Genomic DNA, 26665 nt, shown 5'->3' with positions numbered 1-26665 from the left:
CTCATCCTGCACCCCTGGGCAGGGCCCGGCTGCGGCCTTGTGGGGTCAACCCGCGGGCCCCGGGGGCCACCGGCACAACCGGCCCAGCCGGTACTTACTGGTGGCACTGGTGGCACTGGGGGACAGCGCGGTGCCCCCCCCCCCAGTCCCCGCCAGTTGCCCCAAGTATTCCCCCCCCCCATTCTCACCCCCCCCCCTCGCCTTTCGGACCCCTGCGTCACGGCGAGAGAAAGCGGGGTGGATTTTTGCGGTTTTTGCCCCGTTTCGGGCGTGCCCCGCCCGGTGAGTCACCCCCAACCCCCCCCCGGCGCTGGCACGGGGACAGGCAGTGGGATTGGGACATGGGGGGGGGGGGGCACCTGCAGCAGGACCCCCCCACCCTCCCCCAGGGGTGGCCTCACCCCCGTCCCCCCCCAAAAAAAAACACCTTGGGGACAAAGGCGGTGACCCCGCCTGGGTCACGGGGCGCAGGCGTTGGCACGAGGGTGACACGACCTCGGTCACGTCCCTTAACCCCAGGAATGGGGGGGGGGGGCACAAAATTCCCCCCCCTTTGGACATGGGGGGGGGGCAGAGGGGCTCCCCCTGCTCAGCTGCACCCTGCTGGGGTGCTGAGCCCCTCTCCCAGCGGTGGGGGGGTGGGAAAGGGAGGGGGGGGGGGCACCCATAATTTTGGGTCGGTGCCCGCGGGGGCAGTGGGGGCCCCCCCCCAGCGATTGCCCAACGGGTGCCGGCTGACGCGGGTTTGCGCAACCCCCCCCTCGCCCCCCCCGGGCAGGGGAAAACCCAGGCGACGCCGGGTGTCCGGGTTGGGGGGGGGCAACAGGCGTCAGGGTGGGGGGACCCAGACGTTGTTTGGGGGGGGGGGGGGGGAGGATTTTGTGGCTGGGGGGGGGGGGGCGGTTTGTGGGGAGGGGGGGACTTTGGGGGACTTGGGGAAGGGGGGGGGGAAGGACGGCGGTGTGCAGGTGGGGGGCACAGGTGTGCAAAGGGGGATGCAGGTTTACAGATGGGGGGGGCGCAGGTGTGCAAATGGGGGGGGGGGGACACGAGTGTGCAAACGGGGGGGGTGACGCAGGCGCCCCCGGGACACCGGGGTCTGCTCGTGGCACCAGGGAGGGTCCGGAGAAGGTCCGAGCTCGCAGCAAGCCCCCAGCCCAGCACCGTTTTCCAGCGCTTTATTTATTTTTTTTTTTAATTTTTTTTTTTTTGGGGGGGGGGGGGCGCGGGGGGGGGGGTCAGAACTGCTCCTCGGCGTCGGGGACGCGGGCGTCCCGCAGCTCCCGCAGCCGCTGCAGCACCTGGCGCAGGTCGAGCTCCCCCAGCCGCCGGTTGTCCCGCGTGCGGACGTTGACGGTGCCGCGCGCCTGCTCCCGCCGGCCCACCACTGTTCGGGGGGGGGGGGGACACACATAAAAATTTAGGGGAGGGGGGTGTGGATTAGAGGTTGGTTTCGACGCAGGGGTCGGTTTCGGGGCACGGCGGCCCCCGGCCCCCTGCGGCGGCGGGGGGGCGCGCGGCCCCGCGCGGCATGCACCCACGCCCGCGCTGTGCACACCCACGCCCCCGTGCGCACACACGCTCACGCCCAGGCCGCGCGCACCCACGCCCCGTGTGCGCGCCCCCACCCACGGCGTGCTGCTGCACCCCCCGCCCCCCCCCCCCCCAAAAAACACGTTGCACACCGGGGTCGCCCCCGTGCACACCCGCGTCGCTTTTGTGCACCCACCCGGGGCACGCTTACGGGGCCCCTCCTCGTGCTCGTGCACCCACCCGCGGGCACCCCCCCCCCCACGGAGTGCACGCACCCACGCGTGGGCACCCCCCCGCTGCCACCCCCAAGCCCACCCATGGGTGGGGGCCCCCCCCCTCCGTGTGCGTGCCCCCCGTGTCAGCCCCCAGAGCCCTCTGCCGGCTGCGCGCCCGGCTGCGCCCCCCCCGCCTCCACCCCGTAGGGAATCCTGCAGGATTCCCGGAGGAATCCCGGGGCGGGGGGGGGGGGTCCCCGCGGCTTCCCGGCCCTCCCACCCCGCAAAACCCCAAATCCCAGCTTCCAGGTCGGGAGGAGGATGCGGAGGCGGGCGGGCGGCCGGGAACCACTGACTCAGCGCAGCCACTCCCACGCTGGGGGGGTACCCGGGGCGCGAGGCTGGGGGGGACGGGGGGGGGGGACACGGGGGGACGGACACCGGGGGTGCCGTTAGGGCAGGGGTGGGGGGGTCCCTGCGCCCCCTTACCCAGCTGGAAGTTGTAATGGGCGAGCTGCGCCCGGCGGATCTTCCTGCTCAACGTGGAGCCCGCGTCGGCGTCCAGGTCGGCCGCCACGCCGTCCCGACGCAGCGCGGCGTGGACCTGCCGGGCACCGGGTCAGCGGGGACACCGGGGGACACCGGGGGACACAGCAAGGCGGGGGGGGGACACACACGTGTGGGGACGTGCTCACCTCGCGGGCATAGCCCTCGATGTCCGGCGCCTGCGGGATCACCATCGCCTGCAGCGGGGAGAGCCAGAGCGGCCTGCGGGGGGGGGGGCAGACGGGGGTGAAGGGGGGCCCCCGGGATTGGGGTGCTGGTGGGGATGGGGGGGGGGAGGCGGCAGAGGGGGTGCTGCGGGAATTGGGGATGGTTTGGGGTCCCCTGGGGATTTGGGGGGGGTGGCCCGGGGATGAGGGGTGCCCTGGTGGATGGGGGTGGCCCAAGGGTTGGGGGTGGTCCAGGGGTTTGGGGGTGCTCCTAAGGTTTGGGGGTGTCCAAGGGGGTTGGGATGTGCCAGAGATTTTGGGGTGCCCCTAAGGTTTGGGCGTGCCCAAGGGTTTGGGGGTGCTCCTAAGGATTGGGGGTGTCCAAGGGGATTGGGATGTCCCAGGGGGTTGGGGGTGCCTGTACGGATTAGGGTGTCCCGGGGATGAGGGTGTCCCAGAGATTCGGGGGTGCCCCTAAAGATTTGGGGTGCCCAAGGGGGTTGGGATGCCCCGGGACTTTGGGGGTCCTCGGCCCCTCACCATTTGCCCCCGCAGCTCTCGGCCAGCACGGCCACCATGCGCTCCACCGAGCCCAGCACCGCGCGGTGGATCATCACCGGCCGCAGCGCCCCGCCGGCGGCACTGCGGGGGCACGGCGTTAATGGGGGGGGGGGACAGCACCGGGGGGGCTGCAGGCGGGCACTGAGTGCCCAGCACAGCACCAGCCCTGAGCTCCCCCACCCCACAAACGGCCCCAATCCCCTCCCTGCCCCGGTCCTGATCCCTCTGACGGCCCCAATTCCATCATCCCCATCCTAATCCTGAGCTGCCCCCCCCGTGCCCAACCCCGAGCACCCCCACCCCCAATCCTGCCCCCCCCACCCTCAAAACCACCCTGACCCCCTGTCCCCAATCCTGCCCCCATTCCCAAACACATCCAACCTTTATCCCCAACCCTTATCCCCCACAATCCCAACCCCTATCCCCCCCCAAATCCCCAATCCTGCGCCCCCAAATCCCCAATCCTGCGCCCCCCAAATCCCCAATCCTGCCCCCCCCCTCACCTGGCGTACTCCAGGCCAAACCTCTCGGGCATCTGGAAATCCAGCTGGATGGTGCCGCACTGGTGATGCCGCCCCAGCGCATCCTGGATCCGGATATCGATCTGCAAAAAGTAGGGGGGGGGGGCAGCAAGTGAAGCTCTTTCCGCCCCCACATGCAGAATTTGGGGGTCCCAAAGGGCCCCTTCGTGTCCCACGGGCTCTTCTGGGACCCCCCCGTCCCCTGCAACGCGATGCGAAGCTCACCTTGGGGCCGTAAAAGGCGCCGTCACCCCGACTCAGCTCCCAGGGCTCCCCAAAATCCCGGAGGCTCCGCTCCAGTTGCTGCGGGGGCAAACGGGGAGGTGGGGAGGGGGCACGACGTGGTGGCGGGGGGGGGGGGCTTTGGGAACGCCGGGATGTGACGCACAGGACTGGGGGGCGAAGGTGGGAAGGGGGGCACCGGTGAAGCTGCGGACACGACGGGGACACGACGCCCGGGACGCGACGCGGAGGGAGGACAGGTGGGACGCGGTGCAGGGATGTACGGGACACAGCGGCAGGGCTGGAGGTGACGCAGGGGACCTGATGCAGGGGAGGTGACAGCACAGCTCCGTCGCGATGCACAGGGCAGGGGGACACAACGGACAGGACACGACGCGGCGGCAGAGCCAGGAGGCGATGCCCAGGAGGTTCGGGACACGGAGACGGCACGCAGGGCTCGGGGACGAGGCGGCTGAGACGTCGCAGGAGACGCGACGGCAACGCCAGGAGGGGGGACACAGCGGCTGGGCCAGCTCCTGGTGGCACGCGGCCCCTGTCCCCACCTGCTCTGCGCGGTCCCAGGTCGCGGCGTCCCCCAGGAAGCCGTCGGGGCGCGTGGCCAGCGCCAGGCGGAAGGAGAAGCCCAGCACGGCGTAGACCGAACGCACGAAGTCCAGGCAGCCGCCGATCTCGTCCTCCAGCTGCGGGGAGCGAGCTGTGAGCAGGAAAACATTTGGGGGGGGGGGGGGGAGGGAACAGCGAGCCTTTGGGGGGACTCGGGGGGCACGCACCTGCTCCAGCGTGCAGAAGATGTGCGCGTCGTCCTGCTGGAAGCGCCGCACCCGCGTCAGCCCCGTCAGGGAGCCGGGGGGCTCGTTGCGGTGCAGGACCCCGAAGTCGGCCAAGCGCAGCGGCAGCTCCCGCCACGACCGCGGCCGGTGAGCGAACATCAGGCTGGCGGGCGGGCGGGCGGACGGACGGACAGACAGACGCAGCGTCAGCCCCGCTGAGCCCCATCCCGCCGCCCCGCGCTGAGCCCGGCGCGCTCGGCTCACCAGTGGGCCGGGCAGTTCATGGGTTTGAGCGAGAGGGTCTCGGTGCCGGCGGTGAAGGAGAACATGTGGGCGCTGTAGTGCTGCCAGTGCCCCGAGAGCTCCCAGAGGCGCGGGCTGAAGACGTTGGGGGTCACCACCTCGCAGAAGCCCCTCGCCTGGTACTCGCTCTGTGGGGACGTGGTGGGGACGTCAGCCCGGCCATGGGGGAGCTGCACGGCCCCCCACAGCAAGGCGAGGGCGTTCGCAGAATCATTTAGGTCGGAAAAGAGCCTTGAGATCATCCAAACGTGCACCTAACGCTACTGAGTCCACCACAAAGCCACAATTCGGGGTCCCATAGGGTCAGGGTGCCGCTGGGCAGAGGCAGAGCCCCGTCCCCAGTGGCTCCCAGAGGAGGTGACAGTGACAGCACCGGGGTAAGGGGACAGCCCGAGGCCTCGGGGCAGGCTTTGTGGCCATACCCTGATGAAGTCGACGAGGGCGTTGTAGACGTGGGCGCCGCGGGGCAGGAAGAAGCAGCTGCCGGGGCTGAGCTTGTGGAAGAAGAAGAGCTCCTGCTCCTGCGGGGTCGGGGCAGGGAAAATGTCACCGCGGGGGACACCGGCATCCGATCCCCAAAACCCGCCCTTCGCCAGGGCTCACCCGGCCGATGCGGCGGTGGTCGCGGAGAGCGGCCGCGTCCTGCGCCTGCTGCCAGGCCTCCAGGTCCTGGGTGCTGGGGAAGGCGACGGCAGCGACGCGCTGCAGCGACCGGCGCTCCGCGGGGTCCCCCCAAAACGCGGCCGAACTCTGCGGGGAGAGACGGGAGCAAAGGGGGGGGCGTCAGGGGAATCCAGACGGCTGGGTCCCCCACCAGCCCCGCGCCCTCCATCCTGCTGAGCCTACCGTCAGGACACGGAGGGCCCCGATCAGCCCCGTGTGCCCGAGGAGGGGGCCGGGGCAGAGCTGCAGCAGCGGGCCGCACCTGTGAGGGTGGCAGACGGACAAACGGACGCAGGAGACGGACATGTCACCGCCCTGCCCGAAGCAGCCCACGGACGTCACCCGAGACACCCGCGCTCACCTATAGACAGTGGCCGTGGGGGACGTCACCTCCTCCTCGATCCGCTGCAGCTGGAAGCTGTTGTGCTGGGGGGAGCAAGGCAGGCGGCGGTGGCGGAGGTGACACCAGCGCGGTGACACCAGCGTGGGTGACACCGGCCTTCGGTGTCCAACAACTCCAAGCCTTCGGTGTCCAACAGCTCCAACTGGGATGTGCTCGGGGAGGGGACACGCGGGGATCTCACCTTGAAGAGCTCCGCCAGCTGCTCGCGGGTGGCCTCCAGGCGCTCGAAGCGATGCTGGGCACGGGCAAAGGCCATGCAGGCGTCCTCCAGCGCCGGCAGCTCGCTGCGCTGCACCGTCCTGCGGGCACGGGGATGCACTAGGGATGCGAGCGAGGGACCCTACAGGGCACCGTCCCCATCGCCCCCGTGTCCCGAAGCCCCTGTACCTGTCCCCCATGTGGGCGTCACAGAAGAAGCCATCCTCGGTGGCCACGGTGCTGCAGAGCGTGGCTCCGTAGAACTGCTCCAGCACCGCTCCCAAGACAAAGGCGCTGGACTGCCAGAAAGCCTGGGGACATGAGGGGACAGGGGAGATGTGGAGGACCCAGGAAGCACGGGGGACGCAGGGTGTGTGGTGGGGGACAAGGGAAGCACGGAGAGCATGGGGAGCGCCAAGGGCATGGAGAATGTGGGGGACAAAGGGAGCGTGGGGGGCACCGGGGTTATTGGGGGAAGCACAGAGGGCACAGGGGACATGGAGGTCGTGAGGGATACGGGGGGAATGCGGGATCGGGGGGGGGGACACGGGGAGCAACGGGGGCGGACACGGTGGGGGAAATGGGGGATGCGTGAGGGCACTGGGGGACAATGGGAGGGATCGGGGCGGCACAGAGGGGACGTGGGGGCACTGGGGGACGTTGGGGGGGGCCAGGTCCCAGCTCCCACTCACCGCCCGCCCCTCCGGCGCGGCGAAGTCGAGCAGCTCCAGGTCGGCGTCGTTCTCCAGGGGCTGCTCCAGGTCCCGCAGGGCCCCGTTCACCCGGGCCACCAGCACCGAGGCGGCCAGGCCCGACCTGCGGGGACAACGTGAGCGGGGGGGGGGGTGGAAAGGAGCCCGGCAGCGGGACGGGGGAACCGGGGGGGAACCGGGGGGGGACCCCCCCTGGCCGTACCCCAACTGCTCGGCCACCTGCCGCGGGGTGGTCTGCAGGGCACGGCCGTGCAGGCAGCGCCCCCCGGGCAGGGCGATGCGGATGGGGGTCCCCGCTGGGGGGCTCCCCCCACCATCATCACCCCCGGCCCTCCTCTCCCGGGCCGCTTGGAGCCGTTGGAAAAGGCGCAGCCGCTCGGCGACGTGGGGCTGCGGGGAGATACGGGGATCAGGGCGATTGGGGAGCCCCCGCTCCGCACCCCCGAAACCCGGGGACCGGGGGCTCGGCGCACCCGGTAACGGCGAGGGGCTGCCCCCAGGAGCAGCCGCCCCCCGGTGAGGGCTGGCGGCATGGCGGGGCCCGGGCCGCCCCTTCCGGCAGCGGGCGGACGCCGGGGACCTCCCCGGGGCGGGCTCAGGTTCCCCGGCCCCGGTCCTGGCCTAGGCCCCGGTTCAGGCCCCGACCCCGGCCGCGACCGGGGGCTGGACGCCTTTTGGGGGGGGTCCCCAAAGGCCTTAGGCCCGCAGGAGCCAGACCCCGAAACGCCGCCATTTTGCGTCCCTGCCTCCGGCTCTACCTCAAAACCGCCCCAAATTTCACCAGACCCCCCTCAAACGCCACCGTTTTGTGCTCCTGCGGCCGCCTCGAGTGCCCCGAGTTTTCCAGCCCCCAGAACATCATCATTTTACGCTCCTACAGCCGCCTCAAAAGCGCCCCAAATTCTCCAGGCCCCAAAATGCTCCCATTACGTGGCTGGACCCCTCAAAACACCCCTAATCCTCCAGACCCCTAAATGCTGCCGTTTTGTGCTCCTGCAGCCACCTCAGAAGTGCCCCAAATTTTCCAGACCCCAAAGTGACGCCGTTTAGCACTCCCGTGGCCAGCCCCCCCTCAGAACACCCCAAATTCTCCAGACCCCACAACGCCATTTCACGCTTCTTGCAGCCAGCCACCAAATACTGTCATTTCACATTCGTGTGGCCAGATCCCTCAAAACGCCCCAAATTCTCCAGACCCCAAAACGCCGCCGTTTTGCACTCCTGCACCCCAAATCCCATCCAGCCACCAGGAGCCCCCCAGGCCCCTGTAGCCCACCCAGCAGCAGCCCCAGCTCCTGGCCTTGGCACCCCCATGCTGGCACCCCAAAACCTTTGGGGGCTTCTTGTTATAGGGTCTGGGAGCCCCCTCTTTGTCCAAAGGCTTCACTCTTCTGTAGGCTGAGGTCCGAGGGTCCTGCTCGTGGGTGCTGCGGGGAAGAAGCCGTAGCAGCAGCCTCCATTTGGGGGTACAAGCCCACGTTGATGCTCGCTCCCCTCACCCTCAGCGTGGCCGTGCTTCGTCTCCAGCCCACGGGGCGTAGGGAAAGTGGGGGCACCGCAGGGAAATACCCAGTGCCGGAACACAGCCAGCCCCCGACAGGTCCTTGCCCTTATTCAATTGAAGCAAAACACAAGGAGAAAGCAGCCAAACAGCACAAAGAGCCAAAAATTAAAGCCATGTGTGAAGGAAAAACCCTGGGAGGCGGAGCAGGGAGAAGCCGTTGCTCCTTTCCGGAGGGGAGAGCAGCACGTGCAGCGGCAGTTTGGCTCCACGGAGGTGTTCGGCGAGGCTCCGATCCTCTCCTGGTGCCCTCGGCTCCTGGGAAGGGGAAACCCAGGAGGAGGAGGAGGAGGAGGAAGAGCAGCAGCGGAGAGCAGAGGCCTGGGAGCAGCCACCAGCATCCCGGAGGCCCCCACAGGCAAGCAGAAGGCCCCATTAAAGAAGAATATGAAACCAGCCGAACTTGGTGTTTTATTAAATGTATTAATACACATTTTCAAAATGATCTGCGGTTTCATCGTCGCCTCCTCTCACCCGCGTTGCCCTCTCCACCCCGACACTTGAGAACATCGACCCCCACGCACCCGAGTCATCTTTACAGGCACAGGGAAAGAAAAAAGCAGCCGGTATTTACAGCGGTTTGGGAACAAGAGCAGCTCACCCTCCCGCGGCCTCAGAGCACACTTGGTTATTCCGCAGGGTTTAAAAAACAAAACAAAACAAAAACAAATGAAAAAGAACACACACAAAGAAAATAAACAAACGACGTACATTATTCACATTATCCAACAGGCCTCTCAAGCCTGCACAACTCTCAGTGGGCAGCGGCACTACGGGGTGGCGAGGAGCTCCCTGGCGGGTGTCCGTGCGTCCGTCCTCTCGGTCCCGCAGGCGTGCCGGTGAGCCATGTCCGTGATGAGACACACCGCTTCATGCTTTTATTTAAAAAATACACGTTTATTTCATTTGTTTTCCGTATCAGGTGAAATACAAAAGTTAAAGCGTGGTTAAGGGGATTGAAATCACAGACACGGGAGGAAAAACAAACGCCTTCACGTCCCAAAATCACCAGGTGGTTTTTACATATGTACAGTGGTGCCTTCGTTACCGCCGCTATTAAAGTAACAGCACAGAGTAAAAGGAAAAACCTCCAAACAGAAAAACGCGCAGCTTCCACTGTTCAAATGTTTGGTGTTTTTTTTTTTTTTTGCCATTTCTTTACGGTAAGGGTTCCCTCGTCACGAGTCCTTTCGCTTCAACTGACCTCGAAAGCCACCGCGGAGCGCCAGGACGCCGGCCGGCGAGTGGCCCCCCCCCTACCTCCCATCCGAACACAGCTGGACTTGGAAATCACCACTTTAAGCAAGAGCAGCAGCAAAATCATTCACATTCTTGTATCTAGAGGGAAAAGGTGGTTGGAGTTAGCGCTGGCTCTGTCCCCGCGCCGGAGCCACCCCCGCAGCGGGACGGGAAGAGAGGCGCCGGGGAACGGGGCCTGAACGCCGCCTCGCAACACCGCGACAGCTCCTGTGCGAGCCGGGGCCGCGGTTTTGAGGCCAGACCCCGAACCCGAACACGGCCTGCAGTGGCCGGAGCCGGGCGTTGAAGGGTTTGGGGCACAGGGAAAGGACGAGCAGCCCCGCGCTCCTCTCCTCTCCACCCCTCGCTGGCTTCTTCCCCGCCGTGCTGCGCGGTCGGGCCGCCAACGGGCCCAGCGCCCCGTCCGAAACCAGCGTCCGCCACGGGGAGAGGGGCAAAACCTCGCAGCCTGCCTCCGCTTCCTCGCGGGCACCCGCGCCACGCGCCCTCTGTATTAAATAAAGCACAGCCCGAGCACACGCAACAAAGAAATGCTCTGCCATTTTCTCATTTTGTAATTTTTATGTAGATATTTAACCCTACACCTTTATCAAACATATATATAATGAACTCTACCAACTAAAAAAAAAAAAAAAATCAAGTAAAATTCCAACTTCATATAAAAGCCCCCTGCGCACGCGGCGGCAGGGCCGTCCCTGCGGAAAGCACGCAGGGAGCAGGGAGCCAGGCATCGTCCCCATTTCTCCGCATGCAGGTTTCTCTCTCTCTCGTCTTACAGTCTGTGAGTTTCAAACAGTCAGAGATGTAATTAAAAAGCGATTATATATACACACATACAAAGTCAAACGGTGTTCCCAGGGGAAAAAAACAAAACAAAAACAAAAAAAAAAAACAAAACCAAGAGACAGGTTTTTCCAAACGGGGTTGAGCTCTACGGAAGGGGCCGCGCCATGCGGAGGACGCTGCGACCAGGTGGGCGTAGGGAACGCAGAGCCGTGACCGCGCCGGGTCTGCCGGACCCAGCTCCGTGCCCCCGCTGGCTGCTGGAGAGTTCCCTATTTTTTTTTTTTTTTTAGGGGGCCGAAACCTGCGCAGGAGATGCTGGGGAGCGCGCAGGCCAGAGCCCGCTGCCTGAAGCAGACCAAGTTCAAGGCTCTTGGGGCGAGCGCCGTACGCGGGCAGCCACGGAGCGGGGGCTTGCTGGTTTTTTTTTGCCAGCCAGAGAAGCAGTCGGGGGGAGGAGGCCCCGCGCAGACCCTGCAGGCGTCGGCGGCGGAGGTGACTCGCCCCCAGGAAAGGCACAGGAAGGGTGGGTTGGTGTTTCCATCACCACACAAAGCGCTTGGACCCTTTATTCTTCCCTACCAGCAGCAGAGCTCCTGCCCCCAACCTTTCCTTGTGCTCTGACACGGGCTCCGAGGGCTCGGGAGGCAAAGCAATTTGGTAATCAGCTAAAATAACATCCCAACATCGCGCATTTCATCTTTCTCTCTGTTTTTTTTTTTTTGTTTAAACTACTACTGGAAGTTTTATTACAACAGCAATACTTCTTTTCGTTAAAACATTTTTCTAGTCTCGCACCAACTGGGTGGCTTAGGAAATAAACAACCAAAAAAATACAGAACATTTAATTTAGGAAAGTGTTATGGGGCTCTTAAGGAGGGAGGGGGGAGGGGAAAGAAAGAGGGGAAAAAAAAAAGGAAAACCAAGTGAAAGCGCTACTCCCCTGCTCTCTACAATGTCCGAATACCTTCGCTCAAGAGACGGGCGTCTGCTTCAGTACCTGGGGGGGAAGAACGGGCGTTTTGGTGCAAAGAAGGGGGATCCCCTCCCAAAAGGCGGCCGAGGCCTCTTCAGGCTGTGAAAGGGGTCTCTGTTTATGAAGGGCTCCCTGGGCCTGAAGTCTGCCCGCGGGTTCCTGACCATCATCCCGCCGCGGTTCGCACTGTCTCTGTGAGCGGGGCCGACGGGGGTGACGCTGCGGCTCGGCCCCAGCTGCTCTCGGGAGAGGGAGCCCAGGCCCACGCCTTCGCGCGCGCGGCCCAGGGGCGCGCCGCCGCCGCCGTGGTCCCGCTGGGGCTGGGCCGCCGCCTCCCTGGGTCCCGCGTGCACGTTAAAATGCTCTTTCATCGTCCCTTGGTGAACGGTACCGTGCTCCTTGGAGAAGGCGCCGCCGCCGTGCTCCACGGCGATGGGAGGCGCGGGGAAGGGCACGCCGCCGTGCTCCCCGGCTGGCGGCGGCTGCGCGGGGAAGGGGACGCCGGCGTGCTCCCCGGGGACGGGGGGCGGCGGGGGAGTGGGGAAGGGGACCCCGGTGTGCTCCACGGAAGGAGGCGGGGGCACGCCGTGGGGCAGCGAGAGCGGAGAGGAGGTTTCTTTCGAGAAGGGGTTAGTGTGATCCACGGGCGGCATGTGCGGGGGGACCGAGTGATCCCTCGGGAAGAGGCTGCCGTGATCCTTGGGGGGAGCGGCCGGGGGCCCCGGGGGGGGACCGACCGGATCCCTCTGGAAAGGAGTCCCGTGCTCCAGGGGAGGAGGCACGATGGGAGGCGGCATGTGGTGGTCGAAAGCAGGGCTGAAGTTATTCGTTCTGAAATTGTTCACGCTCTCCTGAAACGGCGGCACGTGCTCCTTGTACTGCGCCTGAAAGCCGCCCATGCCGGGCAGCTCCGAGGCGCTCGAGGGCCCGTTATCGAACGCGCTCCCCGTGTTGCTTATCTCGAACCACCCTGACCTGCTCGCCTCTCGCCCGTGTCCTCTGCTTCCTTTCCCCAGAACTCGGATGGACTCGACGGTCTGGATGGGCTCCCCGGACATGCCCCTGCTCGAGGCGTTGTGGTAGCCCAGCGTTTCGATGGGGGCTCCCTTCTCCTCGGTGCTGTCAGGCAAATCCAAGCAGGACGACGACACCCTCGTCTCTATGCGGTAGTGCTCCTCTTGCTGCTGCTGCTGCTCGCCTTTGGGCGCTCCAGCCTGGCCGTGGCCGGACAAGCCAACCCCTTCGGTCGAGCCGCTTTTAGAAACCTGGCCGAAATGCTTCTCCTCGGAGGGCTTACGAGACGCGTTCTTGAGCATGTTCTTGAACTCCATCGTCGACGTGGCGGATATGGAAGATCCCAACGACTTGTCCACGCCCGTCGCGGGTGGTCTGCCCGCGGGGCTTTGGGAGGAGAAAAGCGACCGGTGGGGAATGGAGTGGGGCGAGTCCGGGTACTGCTTCTGCGAGAGGCCAGAGTGCACCACGGATTTTGGTAAGTTGTTGTGATTGGAGTCCGGCGCGAAAAAAACATCATTCTTACTGGGCGAAGGGGAACCATCCGAGGTGGAGTCGTTTCCCCGCAGGCCGTAGCTCCCGTACATCCCTGGAGATGTCGACAGCGGGTCACAGCTCTCGCTCTGATCGAGAATAGACCTCATCGACTGAGGGAACGACGACTTCACGCTAAAATCCTGCGATCTTTGACCGTAACTGGACAGGACCGGCTGGTACTCCGCAGCTTCGGATAATTTACTTGATTTCAAAATCGACTTGGCGGGCTTTTTCTCCAGGTTTAACATGGCAGATGGCGGGGGCCCGGAGTAGTCAAAGTCACGGTAATCTTCATCTTCTTGAAAAGACGTGTCCGGATAAAACTTCTCCTGCGAGGAGTCCATTAAAGAGGAGGGGATTTCCATGCTATCCGCGGGCTGCTTGTACATGCCGGCCGGAGAATCTCTGCCGAGGCTGAAGGGCCGGTAGGTGTGCACAGAATTGGGAAGCTCCTGGGGATAGCCATCGTCCCTGCTCTGAAGAGGCGACCTCGTGCTGCTGGGAGTAGAGGAACCGGGGCTCATGATTTTTGACAGCAAGGAGATGGTGTCGACGTTGCTCGACGTTGGCTTATCCATCATCTCGTCCTGGGTGGGCGTCCCACTTCGCTCATCGCGCACCGGCGTTCCGTCCACATTGTCCATGGAAGTGCTGGTAGGACCACGCTGAAAGTCAGCCGAGTGACTTTCCGTTGCGATGTTGGACCCTAAGCTGCTTAAAATCGGAATATTCAAGTTCAGACCACTGAAGCCAGGATTTCCCTTCAGGAAATTGTGTATCTTCATCTCCAGGCTTGGAGAGGGGGGTTCCGACTCCAGCTTCGCCTTTGAAATCTCAGAGGATTGACTCATTGAGGTGTCTGTCGGTAAAAGGGAGGAAGGGCTGGGAGGGTGGGAACTGGAGAACCCCAGGGAATTGGTTGGAGGCTTAAAACCAGAACTTGAAAGCCCCGCGGCATGTCCGACGGGAGCCTTAGTAACTGAAGTCGAGGAAACCTCAGCGGTTGACGAATTTGGAGAATAACCAAAAGTTTTGGATATAAAGGACTGAGTGTTGGAAGGAATATTCCTTCCCTTCACGCAAGGTACGGTTGTGTTGGCTGGCGATGCTGAAGTGCTCTGTGACGCGGTTTCGCTCGACTGAATGGTATTTCCAGCAACACTCTGAAGTAAGGATGACAAACCTGGAAAAAAGAACGCTGCGTTCAGATACTCAGGTAAGAGGCAAGAGAACTTGAACCGCTGCCGAGGGAAAGACCCCTGCATTTATACTACAGATGTTCCTTAAAACTACTTCATGTTCTAGCCAGGAAAACGACTGGATTTTGCTGCATTTAATATTAATGTTAGTACCCACAGAGGTACAAGCTTTTGCCAGAGGCTCAGATTAACCTATAAATGTAAGTTACAACATACGTCTGAGTAAGTTCAGTAATAACTCATCCTGGCTTTGCAGACAAGTATGAGAGGCGCACGCGCTGCACTGCTGACCAGAGCCGCGGAAGCACGGAGAGCGCCTTTGAGAAGTTTTCTGCTCTAACCGCTAGAAAAGCTCTCTCAGAAGCACAAAGAAACCACAGTGACCTCATTTGCTCTCCCGTCACATTCACTGTTCTTCCATGAAGTGCCCCGGGAAAAACGCCCAAAGGTCACATCAGAAACGTGAAGATGTACAGGAAGGTAATAAAACACTGGTCCACAACACTTACGTTACCTGAGAAGGTCACCTACGCTGTGCCAAAAAACGTAACCCGTTTCAATTAAGTTTTTCTCCCTTCACACCTACGTTACCTGAGAAGGTCACCTACGCTGTGCCAAAAAACGTAACCCATTTCAATTAAGCTTTTCTCCCTTCACGTTCGCTGTGGGGCTGCACAGCGGCACGTGTCAGCGCCGACGCTGACGTCAAACGCACCGTTAGACATTCACTCAAAATCCAGTGCGGTACCTTGCAGTGCTGGCGCAGTCTGAGTCTGGGTTTTGGAGAGGGCAGACAGAATGCTTTCAGGAGTTATTTCCACTTTGGAGAGAATATTTGCTAACGGGTTTGAAGGAGCAGACGGAGTCCCCAGGACAGGCGTCTTCAGGCCACTGGTAAGAGCTGTTGGGCTCGTCGGGGTTCCTGGAGAAGGTCTTGATGCAGGGCTGACACCTAGGACGGAAGCACACACCGCTCACCTATGTTGATTCGTTAACAGGAGCTTTTTTGGCTCACGTTTCCCACAGATACAACCGCAGCAGAGTTCCAGCGAGCGTGAGCAAGGAGAGGCTCACGAAGCCAAGAGTCGCGTGTCAGAGAGACCGAGCCAATCTTTAAGTAAGAACTCATTCACGTTTATTTTGCGACAACTTAGCTTTAAAAGATTACAAGGGAAAACTCCGCTGTGAGCTCTTCAAAAGCAAACACCTGCGCCAGGGGCACTTCAGCACTCACCTGTGTTTTTCATTACAGAAGTTAAACTGCTAAGAATGGAGCTGATCTTTGCCAGGTCAACGTTAGCAAGGTTAGGCAACGCGAGCGCTGGCGACGGAGGGACGGGCGCCGCGCTCACCACCTTGGGAGCCGGAGGAGTCGGAGGAGTCTGGGCGGGTGTCGTCACCGTCACCGAGGTTGTGCTGACGGCAGCGGTGGACGGCGCCGCTTTAGGGGCATTTTCAGTCTTCGCAGGTGCTGAAGGTGGAGCAGCCTGCTTCTCCTTCCTCTCTTCCACTGCAGCAGGGGAGAACAAGCCCAGAATTATCTCTCTGCCCTTCAAGGGTTATTTAGGGTATGAGATTTTTCAACGTGATCTTCATTTAACACCGGGCAGGGAATTTGAGTCTGACTCCCTTAGGTTATCTAAAAAGCATTCTGGTGAGTGGTTTGGGAGAGGGGAACCATCACAGTCAGCTCCTAACTTCCCTGCCGGGGTTGGAGGACTGGTGCAGGAGACTGCAACTCAAGTGCACCATCCGCAGCCCAGCGAGGGTTTTGCACATGCTCTACATCCCAAATGAGGTCTGCAAAGGGTATTTTGTGCAGATACAATTTCTGCACGATCCCGCTGCCGCTCACGCAGAACATACCAATAATTTTAGATGTATCGTCCTCCACGTCGGAGAGTTCCATGTCCTCCACATCCCGATTATCTGTCACAGGCTCTGGAGACACCGCCTTGCGGTTTCCAGCTGCTGGAGAACGTGAGCTGTCCTCCTCCCCCATTCCCTGAAAGGGGGACTCGGAGCCCGTTGGAGATGGGGCATCCATACTCGGGGAGGGGACGGGAGACTCCTCCGGATCAGGAAGCGTTGCTTTCAGCTGATCTAGCTTTTTCTTTAGATTGCTCACTCTGTTAGCAAACGTTTTGTAAGCCTGAGAAGGAACAAACATTGAACTGAGTCTCTTTTACGGGAAGACAACATACTGCAATTACTCCTATAACAAAAGTAGAACACATCCTTAGAAAACCATCTCAATTTCCAATTATCTGTACCCTACTCTGAGAAGGATCTCAGCTTTGACTTGCAGAGCAAGGAACACCTAAGAAGGGGAAGATAAAAGCTGTTTCCAGTGACTTAAAACAATTTTCCTAAAAAACACTCTCTAACAAATCAGCTACAGTTTTTGTTGTTCCTTTTTTCGGGGGACGGTTGTTTGTTTGTTCTGTTTATACAACGCTGTACTGAATTCTCTCTTTGTTCACCTAGTTCTCATACTGACCACACCTAGTGTGGTTCCCAGAATTTAGGATCTGTTAGACTAAGTGCAATTATCTCCCCCTTTTAAAAATGCAGAGGCGATAAAATTGCAGCAACATGCAAGGTTCTGCAAACTCAGCTTCTGACCCAGGAATTTTGTAGCATCTCCTTCTCACAAACAGAGAGAGGATGCGTTTTTCAGCCTCCAATGTACCCAGCAAAACACAGGCAAACGTCAGTCCACACAAAGAAGTCTGAGGAAAATCACACTTACATTCGCTACGACTTTGACTTCCTTGTACTGCGCTTCATAAAATATACCAGCGTTCTCGAGGGCTTCGGTTAGCGAGGGGCCGTTTTTCACTTGCTTGTCCAAGCCGTTTACAAACTCTTCGAGCTTTGAACTTGCTTCTTCAAACTCCTTGGAGAACTTCTTTCCTCCTGTTTTGTCTAGAAGGAGATTAACATCGCGCAGATAAGCCGTCGTCCACCAGACGGGGACATCAGCTCTCAGAAGCGTCCCCTAAACAGCAGCCACTGGGGAGCTGAGACAAGAGACCCTGCGCACCGTGCCACCGTTTGCTCCCCAAACTGCTCCGCTCATCGGTTAGCAGCGACAAAGCCCTGCCCTGTGCATGCAAAGCGCAGCGGCGAGCAGCGTTCACGCACCGTGCCAAACAGGCTGCGCGCTGCGATACCGCGGCATCGAAACCACTGCAGTACCCTGGAAGCGTAAAGCGACGCGCATCATCCCTCTGGTGCGCGAGGAGTTTGATTGCATGAGAAACAGGCTATCATCAACCAACGAAAGGCACTGCAAGAGGCCGAGCTGCAAGCGGCCTTTGTTGTTTTTCAACTCGTTTGTGGTTAATGATAAATTAAGACAGAAGTGTAAAATTTTACTCTTGCAATTAACCAGAGCGCCCGCTTTTGTTTGGGAAGAGGCAAAAAAACGGAGTTCTGCCCTTCCTTCATTATCACAAAGCGTTCATAACATCTGAAGTGTCATCACATCATCAGGGTTCACAACATCTACGAGGTACTACGACTGCCAACAACAATTTTCAAAGACTGCAGTCACGGAGCACAGCTTGGGCTGGTTGCAGGTCGACAATGAAATTTTCTGCTAACGTGGTTTACCAGCACTCTGTTCAGTTACTCCTCATACGCACGGCTTGCTATCAGACCCACAGCTGGCATTCTCAAACCGTAGCAATGAACGTCTTACCTTAAAACACTAAATCTGAAATTCTTTAAGGTGTACTGAATACGTTAAGAAGAACGCATGCTTTAACTGCGTATGAAGGCGTGTTTTAATGGTACAAAGTAAAGCTCCATCACTTCTGTCTTCTTTGAGCTCCGCACCAGCTCGTTTCTACACACGGGCCCAAATGAAATATTTTAGGCGCCTGTTCAGTGATTCTGAACTGCACAGAGTCCAATTTCTGGTTTAAGGCTCAACAGAAAGTACGAGTTCCGACATCTCAGAGCATGTACTCGTGCCTCCTTCAATGACGTCAGTTTTTATACATTAGATAGACACTGTCTTTACCTTTTAAGCATTTCAGAGTTTCAGTGCTGCACACATCCACTCGCATAGTGGAAAGCTGCTTCTCTTTCAGTTCTATCTGGTCTTCCGAGCGCTTATACAACAGCAATTCATCAATGAGAGACTGGGGCTGAAAAAAAAAATCAAACAAGAAAAGCATCCTCATCACGTTCTGCGGAACAGAACGCCCCGCTTCGCAAAGCTAACGCCGCAGATCTGCTTCAGCAACAAACAATGCTTCTTTTGCGATTAATTTAATTCATTTCTGAGTTAAAGCTACTGCAGAAACAGACTAGGTGAACCTCTGGATTTTGAACCTGAAGTCCAACAGATCAGCTGACACAGGTTTAGGCAGCGCTGGCAATTCTACAAGTCTCCTGGCTTAGCTGTGATGATTAAGAATAGGGACAGGACTTTTTTTTTTTTTTTTAAATCATTACATTCGCCAGTGAGCATGCATTTCAGCAACATTATCTTGCTCCTTCAGGGGGAGTATTTTAGAAGAATTTATTGCCACCAACTCCTCCGCCACCCCAAGCTGCACTTTTCACTACTAGCCCTAAAAAGCCTCACAACTGAAATGCCCAGCAGCCAATATCACCAATAAAAAAAGACACCGGATACTAGAGCTTCTGATCAAGCTTATGCTGCCGGTGGACGTAAGCCACACAAAAGCGACAGCCCAAGGACAGAGGTTAGTGCAACAGAACATTTCCACCTGCAAACTTACTCTGAATTCAGCAACAATCTTGGACTTCAAAGCAGCTTTTGGGTTTGTGGATGCTGTTGGAAGAAAGAAAAAGGATAAAGAAACCCAGGAATTACAGGTTGATGCTAATCAAAAGTCACAAAACGCAGCTCTAATTAAAAGCATTCCAACGTAACTCAACAAAAGACTCGCAGGCTGCTGTTATTCACCGCAGCTTTCCCTCCACACGGATGTCCCTCAGTGCTCTGGCTTTCCGTTAGCTAAACCGGACACGGTCACGCACAGCTAGGTTGTCTGTGACGGTGGCCAACAAATCAGACTAGCACTTGACATTTTTATGTGCTGCACAAGTTTAGTGTGCGTACCTTTTTTGGCTCTGCTGTTGGGAAGACAAGTCCCTGCAAAGGTTGATCTAAGAGTTTTATCAGATGACAGCTTATGCCTCCCTACGAGGTAATATTATTTCCTAAATGCCAGACTGAGAGCTACCACACAGCTCAGCATTTCCTTCAGATGTGGTCTCTCTTTCCTACTTACGGGGCTTAACCAAGCTCTCAACCTTAAAGAAAAAAAAATCCTACACCCCTATTCTGACATCTCCCTAACGGGATGGACGGAATCCCACCATCAGGAGATGCTAAATCCATTTGTGTCTGGACAAAAGAGGAGAAACGTGTGATATGAGGTGAAACGCTACATCCTTCGTCCGTGCTGAATGCACTCTGGTTGGGGAAAGCAGCTTGTGATGTTAGCCAAGTAATAAAAGCTTCCAAGCTCTTTTGTTAACCTTCTGCTCTCAGCACCGGTACCGGCAGGCGTGTGCTGCATCTCACCCCTACAGTTCCATCATCTTGCATTCGGGGCTTTAGTGTACAGTGAGATTAGTGTATTAAAAATGCATTGCCAGCTAGTCTGCACTCCTGGGAATGTTGGATGGAAAAGTTCATTAGCTGCACTGACAGCTTCCAGGTTTCTTTTATTCTATCATCTAGTTTGCTGGTGAAGATGTGTTCCTGAACATGAAGGTCCTGTCCACCATGCCTTCCTGCCGCCAAAGCGCAGGGTTCTGTCTGTCTTCTCTCCATCTCTGCATAGTCTAACGCCAGTTTCCAAGAGGTTTCACCCGATCTTTCCTCTACTCTCAAGACTTTTTTTTTTTTTCATACTTCATTCCTTTAAAAAAGTGCTTCTCTAGCAACAACTCCTTGGCACTTTACATATTAGTCTGTAAGGAGCTTTACAAGCCTGGGAGGTGCATGCTGGCTCGTATTTTAGTCCAGGTACTTTGCCCGTTTAGGGCTAGCCTTTCTTCTGTTCCTCAAGAAGGCAATTTTTATATTAGTTCAGAGAGTTCACATTGTTTCCTTACTTTGAGATTTCTTCCACGGCTTATTCGGTTGTTTGTTCAGAGTTTCTTTCAGCTGCTTCTGAGTTTTGAAAGTGGTACCTGGAAAACATTTCATTTTTTGCAGTCTGGCATTATGGGATTCCTTTAAGAATCTGGTTTTTGGTGCCATATGGTTGTACGGTAGAAAGAGTGAACAGAAATTTGTTTTAAAATACCTAGACCAACTTCCTTCGGTGAGCTGCTGGATGCCCAAGAGAACCTAAGTTTACTCAGGGATACAGCAACCTGCGGGGTGGTCTTCCATTTTTAAATCAAGTTTCTGTTTGCCCTTGCACTACGACAGTTCAAAAATCACAGTAACGACCAAAATAAAAAGGAAAAACACAACGCGTCTAAAAATAAAACTAAACCGCCTTTTTTTTTTTTTTTAAACCGCTCTTTAGGCAGGCTTTTAGGAAATTAGCATTCAACAGACAAGTAACGCAAGCTGCAAAAACAGACAAAATACCTAGTTTGCAAGTGATCGGAAATACATTTAAAGTTACAGCAGCTCCAGGTTTCCTAAGGCATACGTAAAGTTCACTTCTCAACATGCAGCGCTCAACTACAGACTCTCCGCGTGCCAAAATCTGAGCCCAAGGTGCCGGATCTCTCTGCAACAACTACAACTGGCCCTTCGAAACCACAGGCAAGGACCTCCCGCAGCTCCTTCGGCTGTTAGCGATGTAACCAAACAAAGCACAAACAGGGTCTAATTTCCTTCAAGAGAAGCTCAAATACTTGTCTTCGGCTAACTGCGTTGGCTAATTGCTGGTTTTAACTGACTACACTTGCTTCCAAGTCAGTACTAGTGATTTTGGTTTTTAAGCAGAGTGTCTCAATAAGTACTCGAGGACAAACGGGCTGCCTCAGCCTCCAGCTTTGCTTTCAGCCGGTTTCCTACACGACAAATATTACTAAAACCAACTTATTACTAAAACTGAGTAGGAAGGAACAAAGCCGCCTTCGTTCTTCACCCCTCCATCACAACTGAGACTCAGCTCAGGTGTAAGAGCGCTCGCACACAAGGGAAGAGCCAGACACAGCCTCTCCCGGGGCACAACGCTCGGGACTTCCAAGAGCGCTTCACATCCATCACATGCGGGTTTTACTCTCGGCTGGAACAACTCCAGCTTCCCTTAAAGGATTCAGAGCCGTCTTTAGGAAGGTACAAGAAGCACGAAGCGGACACATTCGGTGCCCCTCACACCTCACTACCTTCACTTTCTGCTCCGTGCAAGTGTAGAAAGAGCACAGACGCACGACAAAGGCATTTCGCTCTGGTATCAGAAATATTCTCTGACCTTATCAAACTTGCATGCGTGTTGGTAAGTTAAGAACCACAAAGGGCAAATGACTTACTCAGAGCTTCTTTTAGCGCCAAAATAGTTTCCTCAGGGTACACGTTTCTGTCCTCCCAGATTTTGAAGATTCTTTCTATGGATTTGGAAACTGATGGATCCCTGAAAGAGAAGAGCAGATCTTTTTTTTTTTTTCCTCCACACACACACCCCAATTTCTCACGATTCTAAAAAGAGTGAAGTAATTCTAGGTTAAAATCAAAAGTTCCCGAGACCCTTCAGACCAGGAAGTTGCCTATCCAGGGGAAGACATGCTGCTGCACGGCGTCCTAGTGAAATCCCGGCTGCAGCCCACCCGCTTGAAGTCAGACACACAGACACGCCAGAATTGCAGCGGATCAGGGCCACAGACATGCCTTTTGGGGTAAAAGTAGGTGGTTTCAGAGCAGTAAAAGTAAAAAAGAGCCAGAACCCTGCGAAGATCCAGAAGCAGCTGCCCTGGAGGACCTGAGCGGGGAATAACGAGCTCTGATCGGGAAGGAGAGAGGACGGGAATGCCTGGAGCCCCCGAGGTGCTCACGGGAGAGAGAAAGGCCTTCGAGGGGCTTCGCAACGAGGGGCGGCCAAATCACGTCCCCGCGATACGCGAACGCTGGCAGGCAGACGCAGCGAGTTCACTGCGATTTCTCCCACGTAATCGTTTCTAACCCAAAATTTGGGCTAGAGACTGACTTTGAGAACCTGTAGATGTAGGTATGTGAGAACCTGAGGGTGAACGAGATCCCCCTGGGGCCAAAAGGCAGCTGCACGCCCTCCTCGCAGAGCCCAGGACGGGCACAGCGCTCGGTGTCACAGCACCGGGCTTCACAGCACAGCCCCGGAGCATTTTTAGCACGCCGAGTGGCCTCGTGAAAGCGGGACTGGTCTCTGCAAGCACGACTGCGCGAGCTAACGCCTTTAAAACGAGGGGTTCTAAAAGGCCGAATTCAGGAACCCAACAGGAAAAAATCCTTGACGTTTTGCTGACGTTTCTAGAGCTTGAGATGTTAAAGGAATGGAGGGGAAAAAAAAAACAAAACGCGTTTTTGGAGGCACCAAGCCTTCCAGCACGCCGCTACTTACTTCACTAACGAAGCCGCTTCAGGCAGCACTTCTGCAAACGTATCGCGGAACACGATGGCGTTTTTTCTCTTGCAGTTCTGTATCACATCGTTGGCCAAGTAAAAAAGGTTCAATCGATGAGGAAAGGCAGCTAAAGACAAAAAAAACAAACAAACAACATTCAGATTCATCATCAGGTAAGAGCAGCCGTGTCCACAGCACTTTTAATATAATTTAAGTGCCTGCTTTTATTTTTGCAGCGCTTCTGTCTAGCAGCAAGCCCAAACTAACGGGAGAAGCCAGGAGCTAGAGGGGACAGCTCCCAGCGCCCTCGCTTCCACGTCTCCCCAGAAGTAAATGCCGTTCCCAGTAACGTCAGGCCCCTGTCCTGACTCGGGCACAGCAAGAACACAGAAAAACCCACCAAAACCCACCAAATTTCCATGCCATCACCTCCACAAGAGGAAGGTAGCACCAGAAGGAGCGGCAGCAGCCAGCGCTAGGAGGTCAAATGCTGGAGTGCGGGGCTCGTACGACCCCGAAGCTCTGGAATCGCACGATTTTCTAGGAATAATCACATTTAACCCCTTCCCTTTCGTTTTGTTAGAGCTGCAAGGGCTTGTAACAGCCTCCAAGAGTCATGGCTTTTCCCAGGCCGCTTTTATCTTGCTCACGCTGAGTTCCAGAGTCAATTATTTCACCCAGCCTTTTGTCGTAGCGCGGGGAGCCTGGTCCATGTGCTAAATAACTTCTTGGCTGAACAACGCAACGCGGGGATTTGGACCCAGGAAGGGGGACAACCCACGATGGAGCCGTGCCCCCGAACAGGCACGCAGCCTCACGGGCTGAACGCTTCGTTTCCCCTGTTTCTCCCCCTCTTCGTCCTGCCCACGGCGCTCCGTTTTCCTACCAAAAATCCCCCCAGGAGGAAGAAACCAGCCCCCGAGCAAGGCCCAGCGGCTGCTGTCACGGAAAAGCCGCAACGAAAGAACCGAAATGCCTTCAGGGTGTCTGTCCACAGGGGGGGGAGACGGACCGGAGCAGCTCAAGCACCGCCAGGGCTGCACCAGGGCAGCCTTGAAGTCGCCAGTAAGAAAATAAAACAAAGGAAAAAATAACAATAACAAAGAAAAGCCCGCGTCGGTCCCAACAGGTCAGGGGGAGCCAACAGCTTGGCGTCGACCAGGAGCTGGCAGAGCAGGAGCAGAGCACCAGCCTCCAAAAGAGAGCAATTAAATGACTTTTGATGAACCTGGGGACAAGATAAAGGCTAATAAAGGAGTACGAATGAGAGGAAGGGGCCGCGTCAGGAGCGTGGGGTAGAAAAGGGGCTTTGGAAGCCCTCTGGAGCGGAGAAGCTGTGCAGAAGGACGTCGCTGGGTGCGGAAAGACGAACGCCGTGGCCACGGGGTCTGGGGAAGGGTCTCAACGCCGCGAGCGAGCGGGATGGAAGCTCTGAAGAAGAAAAATGAGCAGGGCTGTGCCTGAATAGCACTGGAAGCGAGGGCCCAGGCCAAGCGAAAGCCTGCCCTGAGATGCAGGCAGGAAATTCGGAGCCGGGTCACGATGCTGAGCCTGACCCACGGCGAGATGCTCGGGGATCCCAGGACGAGGAGCCAAAAGGCTCGCGGCGGCAGGAGGAGAAGCCGCTCCGCACGTCCCTGAGCACGGAGAGGGAGCTGGAGGCCGTTCAGCTGCGCTCAGCCCTCGGCACCGTCACCTCCACGTCCCTACAAAGCTCGCCTCGGCTCCCTCAACGCACCAAACATTCACGCAGCGGCGAAGCGGGAGAGAGAACCCAGCCTTATTTAGGCTTGGGGAAACATTTCCCTCCCCCAGGCCAGCGCCGTGCCTGCTGCTGGCGTTTGCCAAAGGGGAGCTTCGACCCCCAGCACTTGTATTTCTTATTTACGCCTCTGGCGGACCGCTCGTCCCAGGGATCAGGACGGTGACGACGCCTTAGCCCCGCGCTGAGCACATCTCCCCACGCACCTCTCAAAACAACGCGCCGGAAGAACCGAAGCGAGCGCGGGCAGGATTCCGGAGGCCCGAGGTACCACCGGCCAGGTACAACAACAATTTTTTTTTTTTAAAAAAAAAGAGCACGGACACGTGATTCTAAGCAGAAAGCTTACCCAGGAGCTACGCGATGCCGGAATATTTCTGGGCAATCATGCCTCAGAGACCGCCAGATTGCAGCTCGCTCCCCGGATTAGGTCGGAAACCTGGGGCACGACCCCACGGCTCCAAGACCTCCTCCTCCTCCTCCTCCTTCCCCCAGCTGGAAGCAACCGACCGGCCCCCGCAGGAGGCCCTGGACTTTGGCAAAGCGGCGCCGCCGCCGAGCTGCCCCCTGCCCAGGCGCACCTGCACGGCCTAACCGGCCCGAGGAGACCGCGGGGCAAGCGGCCGGGGCTGGAATATGGGGCTGGGGACCCCGATCCGTGTTCGTGTTCACGTGGGGACCCCGGCACCTTGGGGACCCCACCAATTTGGGGACCCCCACCAGCACGGGGACCCCCTCGAGCCCGCCCAAGGACACGAATGCCAAGCCCGCAGCGAGGCCCCGTTACCCCCAGGGCTCCCCCCATCCCCCTCGGGACCCCCAACCCTTGGGATTTTTTTTAGGGGGGGAGCCCCCAGGAGAGGAAAGAGGGAGGGGAAGGGGGGGGGGGGGGGGAAGGGGCGTCCCCCGCCCCCGGGCCGCACTCACAGCGCCGCAGCCACTTCATCCAGTGGTAGACGATGGTGCTGTGGTGCCGCTTGTTCTCCAGGCACCAGGAGGAGAGGCCCTGGATGGACTCCATGGTGTTGGTCACCGCCTGCAGCTTTCTGTCGAGCGAGGCCTCCAGGGCGCCGGCCGACGACGACGACGACGAGGAGGCGGCCGAGGAAGAGGAGGAGGAAGACGACGAGGCCCTGCCGCCGCCGCCCGCCGCCATCTTCCTGCCCTCCTCGCCCAGGCGGGGCCTCGGCCGCTCGGCGGAGCCTCAACGGCCGCTGCCCGCCGTGACGGGGGGGGGGGGGGGGGGCCGCAGCCGCCGCTTTTACCCCCCCTCAGGCCCCGGGGGGAGGGGGGAGGGGGGGGGAAGGGGGCAAAAACACCGCCGGGGCCCGCAGCGACGCGGCGGGGAGAGGCAGCGGATAACGAAGCCGCCTCAACGAAAGGGTTCGGCGGCCGGAGGGGGCCCGGCCCCAGCCCCCCGCAGCCCCCCCCAGCCGCGGATGCGGTGAGGAGGCGGCGGACCCGGTCACTCGGCCGCGACCCCCCCCCGAGCGCAGCGCCCGCCCCCCCGCCGCCATTTTGTGCCAGGCTCCCTCACACGGCGCCCCCCCCCCCCGCCCCCCTGCTCCGTCCCCTCACGCGCTGCGCATGCGCTCTGCGCACCCCCGCCCGCCCGCCTCCTACGCGGGGCTCCCGGCCTGCCCCGCGGCACAAAATGGCCGCCGCCGGGGCGGGAGGGGAGGAGAGGAGAGGGGTTGGGGGGGGAGCGCTGAGGGAAGCTGGACCGGGGATATGAGCCGTACCGGGAAACGGAGCCTTACTGGGAAGCCTTACCGGGGAGCCTAGCCCTACCGGGAAGCCAAGCCTTATCTATCGGGGAGCTTTATCGGGGAGCCGTGCCTTACCGGGAAGGCTTACCGGGGAGCTAAGCCGTACCGGGGGGCCGTGCCTTACCGGGAAGCGTTACCGGGGAGCCTTATTAGGAAGCTTTGCCTTACCGGGGAGCTTTATTAGGAAGCTTTGCCTTACCGGGGAGCTTTATTAGGAAGCCGTGCCTTACCGGGTTACCGGGGAGCCGTGCCCTACCGGGAGCCTCACCGGTCTCCACACCGCATTGCCCAGCCCCGGCGGCTGAATCGCCTCAGGACCCTCACAGGGGCGCACCCGCAGCAGGGTCAGGCTTTGGTTAAAACACCAGGGCAAAAAGGCCCCGGCCCCGCTGCTCCCCGCCCTGCCAGAAATTCACATC

The 26665-nt window shown here is 58.9% G+C and overlaps 2 protein-coding genes across 3 annotated transcripts; both read right to left on the bottom strand.

Annotated features, from left to right (window-relative positions):
• Positions 1–1227: 1227 nt before the first annotated feature.
• Positions 1228–7938, bottom strand: TARS2 (threonyl-tRNA synthetase 2, mitochondrial). The gene is made up of 18 exons (XM_080570098.1): positions 7310–7938; positions 7039–7226; positions 6816–6939; positions 6313–6434; positions 6107–6224; positions 5884–5948; positions 5706–5784; positions 5463–5609; positions 5282–5380; positions 4821–4987; positions 4557–4719; positions 4329–4466; positions 3769–3846; positions 3526–3626; positions 3002–3103; positions 2444–2516; positions 2238–2352; positions 1228–1387 (listed from the first exon to the last, which is right to left on the bottom strand). The coding sequence occupies exons 1-18, from the start codon at positions 7367–7369 to the stop codon at positions 1239–1241; spliced, it is 2088 nt and encodes a 695-aa protein (XP_080426224.1). The 5' UTR covers positions 7370–7938; the 3' UTR covers positions 1228–1238.
• Positions 7939–8785: 847 nt separating this feature from the next.
• Positions 8786–26042, bottom strand: RPRD2 (regulation of nuclear pre-mRNA domain containing 2). Of its 2 annotated transcripts, XM_080570096.1 has the most exons (11): positions 25405–26042; positions 22713–22842; positions 21652–21752; positions 20272–20349; positions 18924–18976; positions 18197–18323; positions 16919–17094; positions 16033–16318; positions 15401–15676; positions 14915–15118; positions 8786–14150 (listed from the first exon to the last, which is right to left on the bottom strand). In XM_080570096.1, exons 1-11 carry the CDS (start codon positions 25631–25633, stop codon positions 11434–11436), a joined length of 4377 nt encoding a protein of 1458 aa, XP_080426222.1. In that variant the 5' UTR covers positions 25634–26042; the 3' UTR covers positions 8786–11433. The 2 variants fall into 2 exon arrangements, with proteins under 2 accessions (XP_080426222.1, XP_080426223.1); XM_080570097.1 differs by lacking the exon at positions 20272–20349.
• Positions 26043–26665: the final 623 nt, after the last annotated feature.

This window comes from Anser brachyrhynchus (assembly GCF_964034855.1).
Source record: "Anser brachyrhynchus genome assembly, chromosome: 28".
Taxonomy (NCBI): domain Eukaryota; kingdom Metazoa; phylum Chordata; class Aves; order Anseriformes; family Anatidae; genus Anser; species Anser brachyrhynchus.
Note: the sequence above shows the minus strand (reverse complement) of the source record. Positions and strands in the feature narration are given on the sequence as shown.